The sequence below is a fragment of the Neomonachus schauinslandi genome, chromosome 8 (genome assembly GCF_002201575.2).
Source record: "Neomonachus schauinslandi chromosome 8, ASM220157v2, whole genome shotgun sequence".
Classification (NCBI taxonomy): domain Eukaryota; kingdom Metazoa; phylum Chordata; class Mammalia; order Carnivora; family Phocidae; genus Neomonachus; species Neomonachus schauinslandi.
In genome coordinates, this window is record NC_058410.1 from 15568685 (window position 1) to 15587504 (window position 18820).

The 18820-nt window shown below is 43.7% G+C and overlaps 1 protein-coding gene across 1 annotated transcript in view; it reads right to left on the reverse strand.

Moving 5' to 3' along the window:
- AKAP12 (A-kinase anchoring protein 12) overlaps positions 1–18820 on the reverse strand; it is a 94586-nt gene that overhangs the window by 40701 nt on the left and 35065 nt on the right. Inside the window, exon 2 of the mRNA XM_021693183.2 lies at positions 602–716. Coding sequence (XP_021548858.1) covers positions 602–716 — 115 coding nt within the window. The remainder of the gene's footprint in view (positions 1–601; positions 717–18820) is intronic.

Genomic DNA, 18820 nt, shown 5'->3' on the forward strand with positions numbered 1-18820 from the left:
ACTCGAACTAGTGACAACGTGGTGATTCACTTTCCAATAACCACCCCCACGGGGCCTCTAGGCTCAAGAGCTAGAAAACATGCAGCAAATCATAGTTTGGGCAAAGAGCGGCATGCACCCTGAAAAATACACTTCTAGAAAAATCTGTGCAAGGGGAGCAGGCCTCTCGCCAGAGTGAGAGACACTGACTCTTAAAGCAACCACGACTCTGGGGTTTCCAACAAGAATTCACATCAATACCAGACAACTAATTGCGACCAGGCAACAATTAAAACAGAACAAAACAAAACAGAACAAAACAAAACACCACCAACCTAAGTTCCAGACAAAAACATCTAAGAAAGACGAAACATGACTACATTTCCTATACCCAAATATTGGCAGAACTTCCTATACCTGAGTGTCAAGGCCACCCAAAAGGTCTGATAAATACTTCCTTTTACAAACAATGGATTGCTTTTGTTATCAACCTCATCCACCCCCAGGCAGGACACTGTATGGTCCAACCAGGCTGGTTTTTATTGTTTCAGCAGATCCATAGCAGGTATTGTCAGCCCTAGAGTCCCTACTTCTTCTGCCCAGAGACCGAAAAGGCGCTTACCATCTGTGACAATGGCTTCTTCCTCCTGGCCATTCAGGGCTCCCTCCTGGGGACTGAACTCTTCTTCCTCAGCTAAGCCATTGGCACTAGACAGCTGACCATTCTTCTGTAGGAGCTACGGGGAGAAAACAAAACCATGTAAACTTACTTTCAATGATAATGAAGATTTGAGTCATTAGTCTGGATGATCCAGCTACCTTACAGAAGGTACCCCAGGAGCTCTTATCAAGCAGATAGGGCTTTGTATCTGGGTAAATGAGCACACCCTTCCACTTATCCAAACACCAGACATGATCTACACACCCACCATTCCAGGCCTATTTGAGATACAACAATGAGTAAGTCAGGTGTGGCCCCAGCCCCTTTGAGCTTACAGACTACTTGAAAAGTAGACTTTTAAAAATTGTTTTTTTCAGGGCACCTGGCTGACTCAGTCGCTTAAGCAACTGACTCTTGGTGATCTCAGCTCAGGTCTGTATCTCAGGGTTGTGAGTTCAAGCCCAGGGATGGGCTCCATGCTGGGTATGGAGCTATACCATATGCTGTTTTCTTTAAAACAATGTTTCCTTGTGATTGGATGCAAGATATGCATATTTGACCAAAGTATACCTAAGTGACAATGTGTCCTTCTCAGGAAAAAGGACAGACATGTAACTAAACAATTAGGGCAACGGTCATGATGGAGGAATACAGAGAGCCAGTCACAAACAGAGGAGGAAGTACAGATAAAGCTACATCTCAGTTCCCACATGATGGGCGTGTGACAAAGGATACAGGGGAAGCAGAGAAGGGAGGTGAATTAGGAACCCCATGGTTCAAAGACCAGTGTACCCAGGGACAACACAAAGAGATGGGTCACTCGTGCTTTTGTGAGTTGTTGATTTTTCCTTAAAATATTACTAAAATGATCAGTTGTCCTCTACCCCAGAGGATAGCCTGTGCAATTGATGTTTTCCGTTGCAAAAACAGTAGACATATAGATATGCCCATCCATTATTTTGTAAATCCTGAAAATAAAGGTAAAAAGTTTTGAGGCTATGGCAAAAAATAGTATAATAACCATTAGGAACGCCAGGATTTCAACAAAGCTTTACAGTTCGTATAAGTTCATATACATTTCTCGTTTTATCAAAACCAACTTAGGCGGGTGGTAGTATTTCCATTGTACAGAAGAGGACACTGGACCTCAGTGTGATCACAGAGGCTGGGGTTGGCTGGCCACGGGCCCCACAGCCTAGAAGGGAGGCACCAGGGCCCGAAGGCCAGCACTCCTCAATAACGACTTCCAGGGTTTTCCCAGGGCATTAGATTATGGAAGGACCTGTTGCTCTGCATAATGATACAATGCCATTAAGAGTATTCCATAGTACCCAGGCCTGCCTACTCCAAAGAAATCTCTAAACCACGGCACTCTACTTGGCAGGGTTCAATGATGCTTCCAGGCGAACGGAGCACCCTGGCCAAACCACTGACTTAGATTGGAGCCTTGAAGGGACAGCAGGTTCAAGACAGTCAACCCAGAAGACTTGAACCAAGCTAAATTGATTTCACCTGGCTGTTCCCGGCTCCCAGCAAAGCTGCCCTTCAACGACATGAGCTGCTTCCTGAAATAATAACCACTGTACTTCAATACTTACTCTCCAGAAGAAATAGTTGGCTTCAAAATACCCATGCTGAGTCTATTTATTAGACAGAATACTCAGATTACATTTCCACTTTAAGTCTTCTCTTACCAAAATATGAAAGACAGGAGTCTTAAGTGAAACCTAAAGACAAAAGCAGGGGGAGGGGAAGGTCTCCACAATGCCCATTAGCAAAAATGTCAGTGTTGAAGAGTATTTGGACTAAAAATCACTAGTTATGTGAACACGTCAGGCTCAGATTTGATTAATAACGTGAAGAAGAGCTAGAGGATGAAAGCAGGGAACACATATTACTATGGGATCCATGGAAACACAATGAATCTAACCTAAAAAAATGCTGACGTATGCACCATGATACGGCAAACTAAATGGGACTCATGGGAAAGCAGGTTTAATGCCTCCATTTTTCAACGCAGTAAACTGTGCCCCTTGTTTAGTAACCAGAAGTCTGAAGTTTTACAGAGTTTAGAGTCCTAGAGAATTTCTATAATTCTTGAAAGACGTCTCATAATTCTTTATTAATTGTCAAACTCAAGACACCTTAACCGGGATCCAAACTGTCTTTGTCTTTTTTTTTTTTTTTTAAAGATTTTATTTATTTATTTGACAGAGAGAGACACAGCGAGAGAGGGAACACAAGCAGGGGGAGTGGGAGAGGGAGAAGCAGGCCTCCTGCGGAGCAGGGAGCCCGATGCGGGGCTCGATCCCAGGACCCTGGGATCATGACCTGAGCCGAAGGCAGACGCCCAACGACTGAGCCACCCAGGCGCCCCGTCTTTGTCTTTAAACGTGAAAGACCTATAGGATTCAGACACAAACTTTCCTCTACCCTTACATATAACAAAGCACATTAAATGACATCAAATGAGTCTTAAAATTGGAGATCGCTGCTAGCCCTCCTTATACACAAAGTGTGGTAATTACGGATTACTTAGGGCGCCTGGGTGGCTCAGTCGTTAAGCGTCTGCCTTCGGCTCAGGTCATGATCCCAGGGTCCTGGGATCGAGTCCCACATCGGGCTCCCTGCTCGGCGGGAAGCCTGCTTCTCCCTCTCCCATGCTCCCTGCTTGTGTTCCCTCTCTCGCTGTCTCTCTCTCTCTGTTGAAAAATAAATAAAATCTTTAAAAAAAAAAAAATTATGGATTACTTATTCCCAGGGACCACAGGGCAACTGTCTCTACTTCCAAAAGGCACTTGAGATATAAACTTTGGTAGCAGACAACTGATGACAGGGACCATTATTAAAACTGAGTTTTGAGTCAATGTTATTATATTCATAGCTTGGGTCTCAATGCAAGGGGACCACCCAAGCTCAATCTCCAGTGAGCATTCAAAGCCCATGACAGACCCACCCTCCACAACAAAAATGGGCTTCATCCCTAACCATATTCGGATTATTTCCACCATTCTGTGTTTCATTTAGAGATGCTATTTACAAAATCTCATGTGTCCTTGTAGATGGATAATTTTTTTTTTTGTGACAAAAAGAGTGTTTGTTTGCTTTTTTCCCCATCCCCAACCATTTATATAATTTATACTATTGTTAAAGATTCAGGTGCTTCTGAGAGTTACCAGTAAGTTAAAGTCACCTCAAGTGGTAAGAAACCGAACCCACTGTTCCTTAACATTAAATACATACATGTGTATGTATATATTCATAAGCATTTGTAAAAGGGGGAGAATACATGCTTTTAAGCTTTATTTATTGAGGGGGGAGGGGCACAGGGAGAGAATATCCAAGCAGACTCCCTGCTGAACACGGAGCCCAACTGAGGGCTCCGTCTCATGACCCTGAGATCATGACCTGAGCAGAAAACCAAGACTCAGGCGCTTAACCAACTGAGCCACAGTGTCCCGAGAATTACATGCTTTTTAATACATATCTGGCTTGTCCTCAGTCATTCTCTTTTGTCTATAATTCAAATGCCCACAGAAGAGAAGGATTTATTTATCAGTTATGCCGAGGTAAACACAGAGAGGCAAGGACACAACTTAGTGACAGGGAATGGGAATATTGGAGCCAGATGAGGTATGAGGGCCATCTAACTCAGGGAAGAAAGCAGTTATCAGGATTCAAGTTTCCAAACAAGAAAGAAAGAGGAAATGTCTACTCCATTCTTTCACACAGCTTTTTCCATTCCTTTTGAACTTACTTTTACACTTGTACAAATACAGTTATAGAACCTTGACTCCTGAGATAGACATTAGACTTGAAAGACATGCTCTCTGCACTTAACACAGTGAGCACCAGAAAACCTCTATTCCCACTGGATTTGTGCTTCAAAAAGCATAAACGCCTCTTTTGAGCAAATCAAAACCCTTAATGTTTTCAAGCTTATATCCTTTGAGTGGGTCAGCCAGAGTTTATTCCTGTAAAGTATTACCACATTACAACTCAACAAGCTTTAAAAAAAAAAAATCTCAGTGCTTCCTGCAACAGTGTTTTCCTCTCATTCCTCTAAGAACAGAGAATATCCAAAATGGCAGCCAAAGCATTGCAAAAAAACCACCAGACTTCTCCATTCCTCTTCCTCCTCCACAGGACTGCCCATGATTTGCTCTGAGCTCCTTTGCAGAGTAAGCAGTAGGAGTATCAAGCTTTTTTGTTTTGTTTTTTAAAGTAGGCCCCATACCCAGGGCGGGGCCCAACATGGGGCTGGAACTCACAAACCAGCGATCTAGACCTGAGCTGAGATCAAGAGTTGGACGCTTAACTGACTGAGCCATCAAAGCACCCTTCTTTTTTAAGAATTTTATCTTTAGGGGCACCTGGGTGGCTCAGTCGGTTGAGTGTCTGCCTTTGGCTCGGGTCATGATCCCAGGGTCCTGGGATCGAGCCCCGCATCAGGCTCCCTGCTTGGCGGGAAGCCTGCTTTTCCCTCTCCCACTCCCCCTGCTTGTGTTCCCTCTCTCGCTGTGTCAAATAAATAAAATCTTTAAAAAAAAAAAAAAAAGGAATTTTATCTTTAAGTCATCTCTTCACCGAACAGGGGGCTCAAACTCACAACCCCGAGAATAAGTTGTCATACTCTCTACTGACTGAGCTAGCCTGGTGCCCCAGGATTATCAAGCTCTTTACTGAATGAGTCAAACAATGTTCAAACAGGTGAGTTCTTGACACTCTCAGGATGTTGGGGGTAGCGATGAGCCTGCTGAAGTATCTTCTTCCACCACAGAAGTGATGCTCTCTGTCTACATCCTCATTGGATGACCACCAGAGGTGGGACTGGGCCCACAGTCCTGCCACGAATGTAGTCAATGAGGCTCTGACCAGCGCAATTCTGGCAAAACCCAAGAAGCAGAACTGTTAAGCAGATATAAGCAGGAACAGCCAGAAGTCAATACGACAAAGACCCACAAACAAATGATCAGAATAAAAAAGATTATCTGGGGGGAATTTTTAGTCAGTTTTTAAAATTTTTATTTAAGTAATAAATACACCTAATGTGGGACTTGAACTCGTGACCCCAAGATCAAGAGTCACATGCCCTTCTGACTGAGCCGCCATACACCCCCATCTGGGGGGTAATTTAAACCCCTAATAAAACTTGTAAAGAAAACACTTCAATGTCTTTTTCTTCATTCTAATAGGCAGCGTTTTGAAGGTAAGCCTTTAAAAGTGTCAAACAGAAAAAAAATAGAAATCAGAGTATAAATCAGTAAACAATGTCTTTGGAGAGCAATTTGTAAATAGCTATAAATAATTTAAATGTGCATACCCACTCCAACACACTATTCCTTTTTTTTTTTTTTTTAAGAAGTAGAGAGAGAGAGCGCGCACATGTTCAAGCAATTGAGAAGGGGAGGCAGAGGGAGAGGGAGAGAGAGAATCTTCAAGCAGACACGGAACACGGAGCCGGCACAGGGCTCTATCTCATGACCCTGAGATCATGACCTGAGCTGAAACCAAGAGTCAGATGCTTAGCTGTCTGAGCCACCCAGGCGCCCCATCCAGCGCGCTATTCTAATGGATACGGCTTTACATACTTGAGGCATAGGGAGAGTGATGTACAACACACAATCCATATAACAGCATCGAAGGGAAGGCAGTAAATCTAGAGACACTGATGTGGGTAGATGTCTCAAGTTTAAGTGGGAAAAGCAAGTTACAGAGAATGTTTGATTCCTTTATCTGTTTAAAATAAGACAAACATAACCCACTAACAGGAGTGCAGGAAGGGAAGAAGGGGATGAGAGGTCTCTGTCCGATCTCTGTCTAAGCACTTAACAAAAAGAACAAAACTCTAGTAACACTACACAAAATCTTTAACAAATGTTGCCTTTGCAGACTTCTTTGTTTTGCACTGGTGTTGGGGGAAGAGACAGTTTTCTTTTTTTATTGAGAGGTATAACTGATATATATCATATGAAGGCATGGTTTCCTTTTTATTCATTTTATCACTGCAAAGGTGAAAATACTTGGAGAACCCTAAAAGCTGTAGATTCTGGGGCTATAAGCATGCTAATCACCTGGCTTCCCATGATTCACAAATCTTTTCAGATCATCTGAGCAATGATGGACCAAACTGCTCTCATGAAGCTTCCACCCCTCTGTTCGTATGATCTCCAAATGTGATTACCATATTAATAATGTCCTCGGCCACACCATTAATCAAAAACAGAATTGGGGCACCTGGGAGGCTCAGTCGGCTAAGAGGCCCCCTCTTGATTTCGTCTCAGGTCATGACCTGAGGGTGGGGAGATTGAGCCCCAGGTCAGGTTCCACACTCAGCTCGGTGGCTCAAAGATTCTCTCCCTCCCTCTCCCTCTGCCACTCCCCCTGCTCGCTCACTCGCTCTCTCTGAAATAAATAAATCTTTAAAAAATATATATTGACCAAGACCCAGTCAGGAACATCACGGCTCTCCTGCACGCTACCAGAGGCTCCTGATATATTGATATGTATATTTTTTTTAAAGATTTTATTTATTTATTTGAGAGAGACAGAATGAGAGAGAGCACATGAGAGGGGGGAGGGTCAGAGGGAGAAGCAGACTCCCTGCTGAGCAGGGAGCCCGATGCGGGACTCGATCCCGGGACTCCAGGATCATGACCTGAGCCAAAAGCAGTCGCTTAACCCACTGAGCCACCCAGGCGCCCCAGGGCGTGGAGTTTCTTAAGCGCCGAATTCCTCACTTGGGAAACTCGTCTCAAAAACGGCACAGGCTGTAAGAACACAAGTCATCGTGACAGTATCAAGCAGCCTGGGTTATGCATAAGCGAAAAGTTATCCCTCTAATTTAGAGGTCATTTACAGAACACCAACAGAATTATGGGTTTCAAAAGCTTTGCTTTTCTTTTATAAAATAACCATTTTTATTTCAAACTAATTTAAGCAGAAAGCTTTGTAAAACCTAATCTAAGCAGAAACTTTATAAAATCCAAGTCTAAACATGGTATAAACCTTTAGGACACAGAGTGAAGAAAAGAAGTGGATGCTTTACTAAATCATAGTAAACTATACTATCCTGAATTATGGGATCGAATTCCTATAGTTAAGGTCATTACAAAAGAGTAAGAGGAAAAAAGATTTTTCAAAATTAACTTCAAATGAGAAACAATTCTAAATATCCAAAATTTGGGGAATGGTTACAGCCTATCTTGTAGGCATTAAAAATGGTACCTACAAAGTGTGTAATAGTATGGAGATGTATTTTATGTTGTAATAGTCAATTTAAAAGGCAAACTAAACAGTTTTCATAAAATAATGATAAATACATAGGAGAACATACTGTAAAATAGCAACATTACCAAACTGTTAATATCGTAATGCATCAAAGTCACTGGGGAAGGAACTATGAATATTTGATATCCTTTATTTTTCTATTTTTGTGTTCTGTTCTTTACCTAAGTAACACCATTACTTTTACAACTGGGTGGTGGGAGAGCTTTTCCTTTGCAAGTTATTTTGTTTCGGTTTATTTTTAGTATGGGTGAAAGGCAGCTAAGAAAATTTTGCTTTACAGTGAAGCATTGTAATTCTAATTTCTACCAGTCACATGAATTTTCATGGGAAAACAGAACTGCTTTAAGAAAGAAACTCAGCAGTGAAATCGTATTTCAGGAGTTTGTTCATACAAACTAATCCATATTCCCTCCTGGCGGGAAGATAACATAGTGGGCTCAGAAGGAGTGGAGGGCTGGGTACTCTGGAGCAAGATTAAGTACTTCAATTCAGCATTTTGTAATTGTCCCCGTCATTGTCTTAGCCTGAAACGTGGTGGCTCCAGGCCAGCAACGTGGAGGTGGCCAGGAAAGCAGGGTCTGATCTGCGGCCTTGTGCATTATTTAGCCTCTCATTATTAATGTATTATTGTGCATTATTTAGCCTCTTATTATTAATCTGTGCATTATTTAGCCTCTCCTACCTCCCTTTCTCTGTAAAATGAATAAGAATTCATTTTATCTACCTCACAGAATATTTGGAACATCCCCTAACCCATGTTATAAGTTTGTAATAAGTCAACTGTTAACTAAGTTTTACTTGTTTTTATTATACAGGTAATTTGCTGTCAACAGCTATGCTCCAAAGGGAAGTACCTGTCCCGGGCCCATTTCCCCTTCTAAAATGAAAGCTGCAAGAAATTTTGCCTGATTGGGCCACCCTCTGCACTCAACAACATCTAACATGAAGACTTCTAATCCTCTAATTTTCTAATAGCCTGGGTAGGAGAAGGGCAAGGCAGTTTACATAAAGGTCTAAATGGAGGAGAGACACCAGAGTTGGTTTTTTGTTTTTGTTTTTTTTTAACCACAGAAAGTATGGGGGAAACAGCAGAGACCACAACACAGTTCCCATTAGCTGTGGAACCTTTGCTCTGAGCTCATTCTCCCAATTATAAATGGGGACTAAGACCATCTCAGTTTTTAGATTGTGTGAGATTCAAATGGAGTAATATCTGGGAAGGTTCTCGTTCTTAATTGAAAAGCTCTCAGAGAAGCCATTGTGTGAGCCTCAGTCCACTTGCACAAACCAAGGTATGTATTCTACTCCAATTATTTTTATATCATATTAAGGCCACCTTTTAAAAATTCCCATTCTTGCAGTGAGGAGGGTGTTGAAGGAGTCAGCATTATATTTCAAATGACAAGGGGATTCAACAATATTAGACACAGCTGTGTACATGGAATGCATCTTGCTATACCCAATCCTGCACACAAATGGGGTTGCAGCTCAAGACACAGGGCACCACTAGAATACGATGGCCAGAGCCTGGGGGTGCCTGGGTGGCTCAGTCGTTAAGCGTCTGCCTTCAGCTCAGGTCATGATCCCGGGGTCCTGGGATGGAGCCCCGCATCGGGCTCCCTGCTCGGCGGGAAGCCTGCTTCTCCCTCTCCCACTCCCCCTGCTTGTGTTCCCTCTCTCACTGTCAAATAAATAAAATCTTAAAAAAAAAAAAAAAAAGATGGCCAGAGCCTGGGCACAGACTTGGACATAAGGAAACAATGACTCAAGAGATGCAGGCTCTCCTGCCTGGGGATCCTAGTTGGTTTGACCCTCAGGTAAAAAGGCAAGTTATCCTGCTACAAGAAAGAGACTGTACAGGACCCCACCACCACATGTACATAGAGCTGCAAGATATTAATAAGCCCATCTATCAAGAATGCTTAGGGGCACCTGGGTGGCTCAGCCGTTAAGCGTCTGCCTTTGGCTCAGGTCATGATCCCAGGGTCCTGGGATCGAGCCCCACATCAGGCTCCCTGCTCGGCGGGAAGCCTGCTTCTCCCTCTCCCACTCCCCCTGCTTCTGTTCCTGCTCTTGCTAACTCTCTCTCTCTGTCAAATAAATAAATAAAATCTTAAAAAAAAAAGAACGCTTAAAAAGTTGACCATCTGGGGGTGCCCGGTTGGCTCAGTTGGTAGAACATACAACTCTTGATTTCAGGGTTGTTGAGTTCAGGTTGTTGATCTCAGGGTTGTTGGAGCCATAGCTCCAAACGAGAACCTTCCCAGATATTACTCCATTTGAATCTCACACAATCTAAAAACTGAGATGGTCGTAGTCCCCGTTTATAATTGGGAGAATGAGCTCAGAGCAAAGGTTCCACAGCTAATGGGAACTCCTCATTTTGGGTGGAGATCTAACATGAAAGTAAAAAAAAAAAAAAGTTAACCATTTTTATGACTGAAGAGTTATTTTGTAAGTCAACAGCCATAGCTCCAAACAGTATATTCAACCTAGAACCAAACTGCTCAAACAGTGCACAACTGAATACGGTGAAACTATTTCAGCCCTCCCTTTTATTAAACACAAGCACAGAGAATTCCCAAACTATTTTTAAATTTCTAGAAATAAGCAGAAGGCTAAATGCAGAAGCTGATGACTCCATCACTAATGCATATTTATAAAAATTTTAGATGAGCCACAGCCCTAATTTCTGTGAGCTAACTGGATTGAATTCCTTAAGCCCTCTATGCTTTCCCCTACACAGCCATGCTTTCTAACAAGTTGGCCTTAAGATGCTCTGTCTCCATATGAAACCATTCCACCCCAAGGGCAGTCCATCTCTGAGATGCAGAAATAAAACTTATGAAACCAGGAGTTGTAAAATAATTTTTAAAGGTTTTCTTAAGATTCCAAAAAGTTGTCAATTCTGTAATGTCTGACAATAATAATGTGGTCATGTTATTTTATAAAGCCTTCCACCATTAGGTGTATAATGATTGATCTGCAGACAACATATCTTGTATTTGTTTTAAGATAAGCAAATAAAATATAAAAAATAAAATTTGACAAAATAAGATTGGGGCGCCTGGGTGGCTCAGTCAGTTAAGCATCCGCCATTAGCTCAGGTCATGATCTCAGGGGTCCTGGGGTCGAGCCCAGTGGTGGGCTCCCTGCTCAGCAGGGAGTCTGCTTCTCCCTCTTCCACTGCCCCTCCCCCTGCTCATACTCTCTCTAATAAATAAAATCTTTTTAAAAACTATATATGTATTTGTCAAAATAAGATTAGTAAAATGTTGATCACAGCTGAAACTGGCTGATAGGTACATGGGTGTTTATTATACTATTCTATATTCCATGAATTTAAAAAGGATGCAAGGTAATCCACAAAAAAAGGAGCCCTTTAAACTTGGAAGGCTTTTTAAAGAGAGAAAATGACCTGCTTCTCAAGTTTCAGAGATACTGTCAAAACGTTGCACCAAAAGCTCTTCAAACCACATGAAATTGAGAAGACTATATCCCTGGGACAGGAGTGATTCTAGTGACCTGTAAAAATAAGATGTTTTCAGGGCGTCTGGGTGACTCAGTTGGTTAAGAGCTGACTTTTGATTTCAGCTCAGGTCGTGATCTCAGGTTTATGACATCAGGGGCTCCCCGCTCAGCGAAGGGTCTGCCTGAGAATCTCTCTCTCCCTCTGCTCCTCACCCCTCCCATCCCACTTGCACGCAAGCTTTCTCTCTTTCTCAAAATAATAATAATTAATAAGATGTCCTTATCTCTGAGAAACGACGTTTGGAGATCTCTTTCTGATCCCGATTTTCTTCCTCAAGAGGCCCTCCTATAAGGCAGCAATTTCATCTCTTAAAATACTGATGCCCCGAAGTATCTGATCTTTAAATAAAACCTCTGCTTGCTTTTAATTTCATGCTATGTCTTCCCACTCATCTATTCAGCAAAACAAAACCAACCAACCAACAAAAAATATCTCCTTACTGGTTATTGACATTAAACAAGACTGAGTTCATCTGAAGACCCAGAAAAGGGGGTGGGCGTCTCATCACCGTCATCTAGAGTCAATGTGGCTCTCTTCCCTCCAGCCCCAAATAAAGAAAACACACACTCTGACTAATCATGCTTTTGAAATTTCAATGCTGACTATCTAAGTAAGGTTTCTGGAATATGATCTGCACAGCACATGAGCTTGCGGGTCCTTAAATGCCACTTAGTAAAGGGTATTTAATACCAAATAGAGTCTCTGGCCACTGTCTACAAATCTCTGATTTCCCTCTTTTTTTTTTTTTAAGCAGTATTCACCTTTATGATTTCCCTATTTCTTGTAATTTTCAGGAAAATTCATTAAAATCCTTAATGTAGTTTCAGGAGGAATAGCCCAGAGTCACCCCTTGACATAAGAATGAAAGTTGGGGCACCTGGGTGGCTCAGTCGTTAAGCATCTGCCTTCTGCTCAGGTCATGATCCCGGAGTACTGGGATCGAGCCCCGCATTGGGCTCCTTGCTCGGTGGGAAGCCTGCTTCTCCCTCTTCCACTCCCCCCGCTTGTCATTCCTGCTCTCGCTTTCTCTCTCTCTGTCAAATATTTGACACCCAGGTGCCCCAACTTTCGTTCGCTTAATGACTGAGCCACCCAGGTGCCCCAATAAATAAAATCTTAAAAAAAAAAAAAGAGAAAGAATGAAAGTGAAGAGAGACCCATGAAAATCACTAGTTAATGCTTTTAGCATGCAAAATTAATTTAATACAACTGAATGCTAGTAATCAAGAAGTTAAAAATAGAAAATAATATATCTCATATTTTTATGTAAATCCCAAGGCCTTGGCCACTACAGGTGAACTCTATTCGTAATATTAAGTACAAACTAGGCCTCTAAATCTCAATGATCAGCATTTTTCAAACTGGTATCCAAGAATATTAATACTCTAGGTCTATCAATAGCAGTGTGCCAGGCATTACCTCAGTAGTATTCTGGGCTCAAATCATCTGGGAAAACTCTGATCTAGTGCAGTCCTCAGTGTGCGCTCTGAATCTCTAAGGGGGAAATCATTTTAACATTTTAAGATTTTATTTTTAAGTAATCTCTACACCCAGTGTGGGGCTCAAACTCACAACCCTTAGATCAAGAGTCACATGCTCTACCGACTAAGCCAGCCAAGTGCGCCCACTGTAGCATTTTCTAAAACGGACTTGCCCACTGAACCCTTGAGTCCCATCTATTAACAGCCCTTGTAACTAAAGACACCAGGGTAAATGCAATATGTTTTTTCAGCCAGATATTCCCGTACTTTAAAAAGTTACAGTTGTTTTAAAAAATATTAAAGATCTTCAGTTCTCTGGGAAAGTATGTGAAAGAAAACAGAGCTCTAAATCTGGTGAGGTGGGAGATCCACCATGCTGATTTCAGACAAAGGGAATTTATAAGATCTCTGCTTGACATGAGGGAAATAAAAAGTACCACCTACCAACTACAGCAATTCACTGTGTGAAGAGGGTCTACCAGAATTCCAGTACATGAAAGGCCTACCTGGCAATGTTTGGCGCTCCCGCCACATTTAGGTCTGTATCGTACTGAGGACAGAGAGATGCTCCATAAAACAACAAAAAGAAACATGTGAATCCTAGACACCACCAGCATCCTCCTGTGTGCAAACTACACGCTGGAAATGCAGGACATGAGGCATTCCGGGTGTTCTCCACCCCAAAATGTGCCTCATCTAGGTGGTGGTCCTAACAGCCCTGGCTAAGAACCACAACTCAGCCTCATAGAATCAGAACGGAACTCTTAAGGGTTCAACTTTAACTGTGTTCTTCCCCACCAGGCCCCCACCCCGACTTCCCTTTAACCAAGAAAAAATGATCCTACTTACGTCAGACCACTGTTACAACCTTCCTGATACAGATACTCAAGTGAACCATGGTTGAACCGGTGTGTCCACTTGGGGAAACAAACTAAGCAACCCAACAATTCAAAGTTTTGAATTAACCACTTTCAGGTTAATTACTTTCTTGTTAAGCTTCCAAGCAATGCTGAACTTGCATGTTTAACTGTAGTAGGTACTTAACATCTATTGGTTACTTATTTGACTGTGGACTCTCCAGATCTGGCCAAGTTAGACACCTCAGGATATGGTTCCCTAAAGCATTATTTTCTAGTGTAATGACATATATTATGAATGTCTAAGACAGGATATTTCCCCCCCTCTGAGTTGTTGCACCTGCAAGATATACAAGGTAAATCAAACGCTTTCCATATGGACGTCATAGGCCCCTGCAGATCCCAAAGGCAAAATAATCAAAGCATTATTATGAAGAGAACAATGAACATGAGTAGCTTAAAAGCACAAGATTGGGGGCGCCTGGGTGGCTCAGTCGGTTAAGCGTCTGCCTTCAGCTCAGGTCATGATCCCAGGGTCCTGGGATGGAGCCCCACGTCGGGCTCCCTGCTTGGCGGGAAGCCTGCTTTTCCCTCTCCCACTCCCCCTGCTTGTGTTCCCTCTCTCGCTGTCTGTCAAAAAATAAATAAAATCTTTAAAACAAAGTGTTCTGAAACATTTCTATTTTCATGCCTTGTTCCTTTTGAGTCCCTGTACCAGAGTTCATACTCGTTTGGTTTGTGGTAGATGCAGAAGTCAAGATCCCAATTCCCACCTCATCCTACACACCATGTCACATTCAAGTCATTACTCTGGTTAAGATCCTCTCAAAGGGATCTGTTCTTAGGTAGCAAAATATTCTATCACATCCTTGCTTAGGAATTCAATAATACAAAAAAATTCTGAAATCCACTGCATGCCTTAGAAAGGCTAACTAGCTGGGCGCCTGGGTGGCTCAGTCGTTAAGCCTCTGCCTTCGGCTCAGGTCATGGTCCCAGGGTCCTGGGATCCAGCCCCGCATCGGGCTCCCTGCCCGGCGGGAAGCCTGCTTCTCCCTCTCCCACTCCCTCTGCTTGTGTTCCCTCTCTCGCTATCTGTCAAATAAATAAATAAAATCTTTAAAAAAAAAAAAAAAAAAGAAAGGCTAACTCATTTCTTAGCCTGACAGATCAACAGTTGTTTTTTTTTTTTAAAGATTTTATTTATTTATTTGAGAGAGAGAATGAGAGAGAGAGAGCATGAGAGGGGGGAGGGTCAGAGGGAGAAGCAGACTCCCTGCCGAGCAGGGAGCCCGATGCGGGACTCGATCCAGGGACTCCAGGATCATGACCTGAGCCGAAGGCAGTTGCTCAACCAACTGAGCCACCCAGGCGCCCCACGGATTATTATTAAGACACCGTTAAGGGGCGCCTGAGTGGCTCAGTCGTTAATCGTCTGCCTTCGGCTCAGGTCATGATCCCAGGGTTCTGGGATCGAGCCCCGCATCTGGCTCCCTGCTCAGCGGGAAGCCTGCTTCTCCCTCTCCCACTCCCCCTGCTTGTGTTCCCTCTCTCGCTGTGTCTCTCTCTGTCAAATAAAATCTTAAAAAAAAAAAAGCAACACACTGCTATTCCAGAGAGTGCTGTGCTGTGTTTGCCACGGAGCGCATCTATAGCTTCCCAGGCTGAATTTTCAACTGCTTTTCTTTCTTTTTTTTTTTTTTTTAAAGATTTTATTTTATTTATTTGAGAGAGAGAGAATGAGAGACAGACAGCATGAGAGGGAGGAGGGTCAGAGGGAGAAGCAGACTCCCCGCTGAGCAGGGAGCCCGATGCGGGACTCGATCCTGGGACTCCAGGATCATGACCTGAGCCGAAGGCAGTCGCTTAACCAACTGAGCCACCCAGGCGCCCCTCAACTGCTTTTCAATTGATTAAATGTCTGCCTCACATCCGCTGCTTTCTGAAGCCTGCCAGGCAGGGGGTCCCACTGCCAGAGCCTCTCTGGCCCGGAGCTTTTAGGATGGAAGGCAAAGGCACTCAGCAAGGAAGCACGCGAGCGGGCCGGTGAGAACTATGTTAAGCCATCCCGAGGGCTGTCCAGAAATGCCTCCTTCGATGGGAAAAAAAAAAAAAAAGCTAAAGAAAGTTTCCTATACACCGTGGCATGGATTTTTTCATAAAGTTATTAAACATCTAGCTCTGATAATGGACTTGAAGACGCCATTTTGGAGAATCCACTTAGGGTTGGGGGATGGTTAATAGCAGAATTAAAATGATAAACTGAAATGGGTTTCTCTGACGTGTGGGCTTTGCTCTGTACTCCCCGGAGTTCAGCCGGCTGGCTGCAGACCAAAATATAAGTGATGTGAACGCAGTCCTGCCGGTCCTTGAGCACAGCCGGTGTTTAACAGGAAAGTCTGCTCGCAGTCAAACAAAGACAGCCTCGGCCCACAGATTCAGAAAAGGCAGGTGATGGCAAGACCATTCCCTTAACTGGTAAAAATGCTCTAGCACCCAGCAGGATGGCGTAATGCAGTAAATGGAAGGGCATGGGCATCCCAGCCGAGCCTCCTTTATCAGCCGTGAGACATCTGAGCACATTTCTCATCCTGAGCCTACAAAGTGGGGATGACACCCCACCCCGATGAAATCAGCATCTGGGGGAATGGTACCCAGGTATTCGAAGTTTCCAAAGCTGCTCAGGTGATTCCCAAGGGCAGCCACGGTCCCAGAGTCAGGATACTGACCACAGCAGACTGACCGATGGTGAACAGGGACACTGGGTTCGGTCATTTGCCGCAACTAGAAAACAGCCCTCAAAGGGAAAACACATCAGAATGCAGGTGGGTTTGTGGGACGTAAGTTTACAGGCACAGGGACTCGGTTTCCCTGCAGGTAAGTTTAGGGGGGGGGGGGGGAGAGGTAAAAACAAGAAACTGATGAAGGTGGGGAGGGAAGCGGAAAGGGAAAGTGGCATTTCATAAAGACAGTGAGGCGGCCTCACTGCCTGTTGAGACCTTAGCGCCAGGGATCAATCAGCTTGGCTTGAACTTTTCCTCTGCTATGGATTTAAGAGTGGAGGCGGGGGGCGCCTGGGTGGCTCGGTCGTTAAGCGTCTGCCTTCGGCTCAGGTCATGATGCCAGGGTCCTGGAATCGAGCCCCGCATCGGGCTCCCTGCTCAGCGGGAAGCCTGCTTCTCCCTCTCCCACTCCCCCTGCTTGTGTTCCCTCTCTCGCTGTGTCTCTCTCTGTCAAATAAATAAATAAAATTAAAAAAAAAAAAAAAAGAGTGGAGGCGGGGTAGAGGTGAGGTGAGGGGGCAGGTGCAAGAGAAGAGAGGACAGCAGGCACTGTTTTTCATGTCCGGCTGGCCAGCCAGCCCGACACTTGGCTCATCACGGTGTCCAGCTGGCGCAGCCGTGGTATGCTGGAAGGATCTGTCACCGAGCCCCCTTACCGGGGGCTCAGCACAGACAGCATCTCGGCCTCCCAGACACTGACCGGTAATCCTGTCACCCAAATGGCCTTGATCAAGCTATCGGGACTCACGGAGAAGGAACACCATGATTCTAGGTCCCATAAGCATGCAAAGACACTAAAATATTTTTTTTTTTCCATAAAGAAATAGTGACTATTCTAAGCACAGGTTTATATTGGTTGATGTGTTTCTTCTGTCAACAGTAAGCATCCAAGTAATCTTGTTCAGATGCCTCTTCCCAAGCCCTGCCTTCTGGACGAAGGAAAAGATATTAAAACAAAAACAAAACTGCCTCAAGCCCTAAACATACTAGTCATCGTTGTTATCCAAGGAATAGAGTCACAATCCAGGTGACACAACACACGTCTCTGCAAGTTAAGCATCTCTCGGTCTTTGTCCTGCATGAGCTGAGACAAGCCTATTAATAAAACCTGGAGAAGGAAGCGACATCTGGGACGCCCCTTGCCCTTCCATTACAAAATCAAGCCCCCACAGTATCTGTACTCAAGAGCCATCATGCTTCTTTTCTCTAGGTAAATCTCAACTGGCTTAGACTGCATTAATAAAGACATTTTTTTTTAAAAGATTTTATTTATTTATTTGACAGAGAGAGACACAGCAAGAGAGGGAACACAAGCAGGGGGAGTGGGAGAGGGAGAAGCAGGCTTCCCGCGGAGCAGGGAGCCCGATGCGGGGCTTGATCCCAGGACCCTGGGATCATGACCTGAGCCGAAGGCAGACGCTTAACGACTGAGCCACCCAGGCGCCAATAAAGACATTCTGACAAAGACAACACCTAGATAGAAATATGGCAGCTCTGCAACCTTTTCTTTCCTATGAAGATTTATTTTAGAGAGAGAAAAATAGAGAATGTGTAAGTCGGGGGAGGAGCAGGAGAGAGAAAGGGGGAGAGAGAATCTCAAGCAGACTCCCTGCTGTGCACAGAGCCCCATGCAGGGCTCGATCTCACAACCCTGAGATCATGAGCCACCCAGGCACCCCTCCTGCTTATTTTCCTGGTTTTTAAAAATTTCTCAAAGTTCTTAAATAAGTTACACTGCACATACACCGACTTTCTTCTCAGGATCTACCTAACTCTACTGGAAGGTGTTTCTACAAAGTAGGCACCGTGAAAAGCTTTATCACTGGCAAAGCCCTATGAAAAGCACACCAACTACACGTTTCTGTTGTTTGTTTGCTTGCTTGCTTGATTTTGCTACCCAATTTATTCCCTCATACTTCTGTTTCTGATACATACAGAGTGGTCAGAATATTCACTAATACATAAGCAAGCACTCTAAAACGCATTACCTAACTACACTCAGTCTGGCTAAGCAGTGAATTTGCAGAGAGACAAATCTGTATCACCATCTCCTCAGCAGGGGGTGGAGAGTATTAGCTTGCATCTCTTCATCTGCACTCATCGCTGGTAGTTAATTATTACTTGAATATAAGTGATCATATACAAGTGCATTTTCCAGTAAAAAGGGAATCCATTAACCTAATTTATAAATCATAAGTTAAACCTGTCAAAATAGCTTTTAGAGGTGCCAGCGATCATGG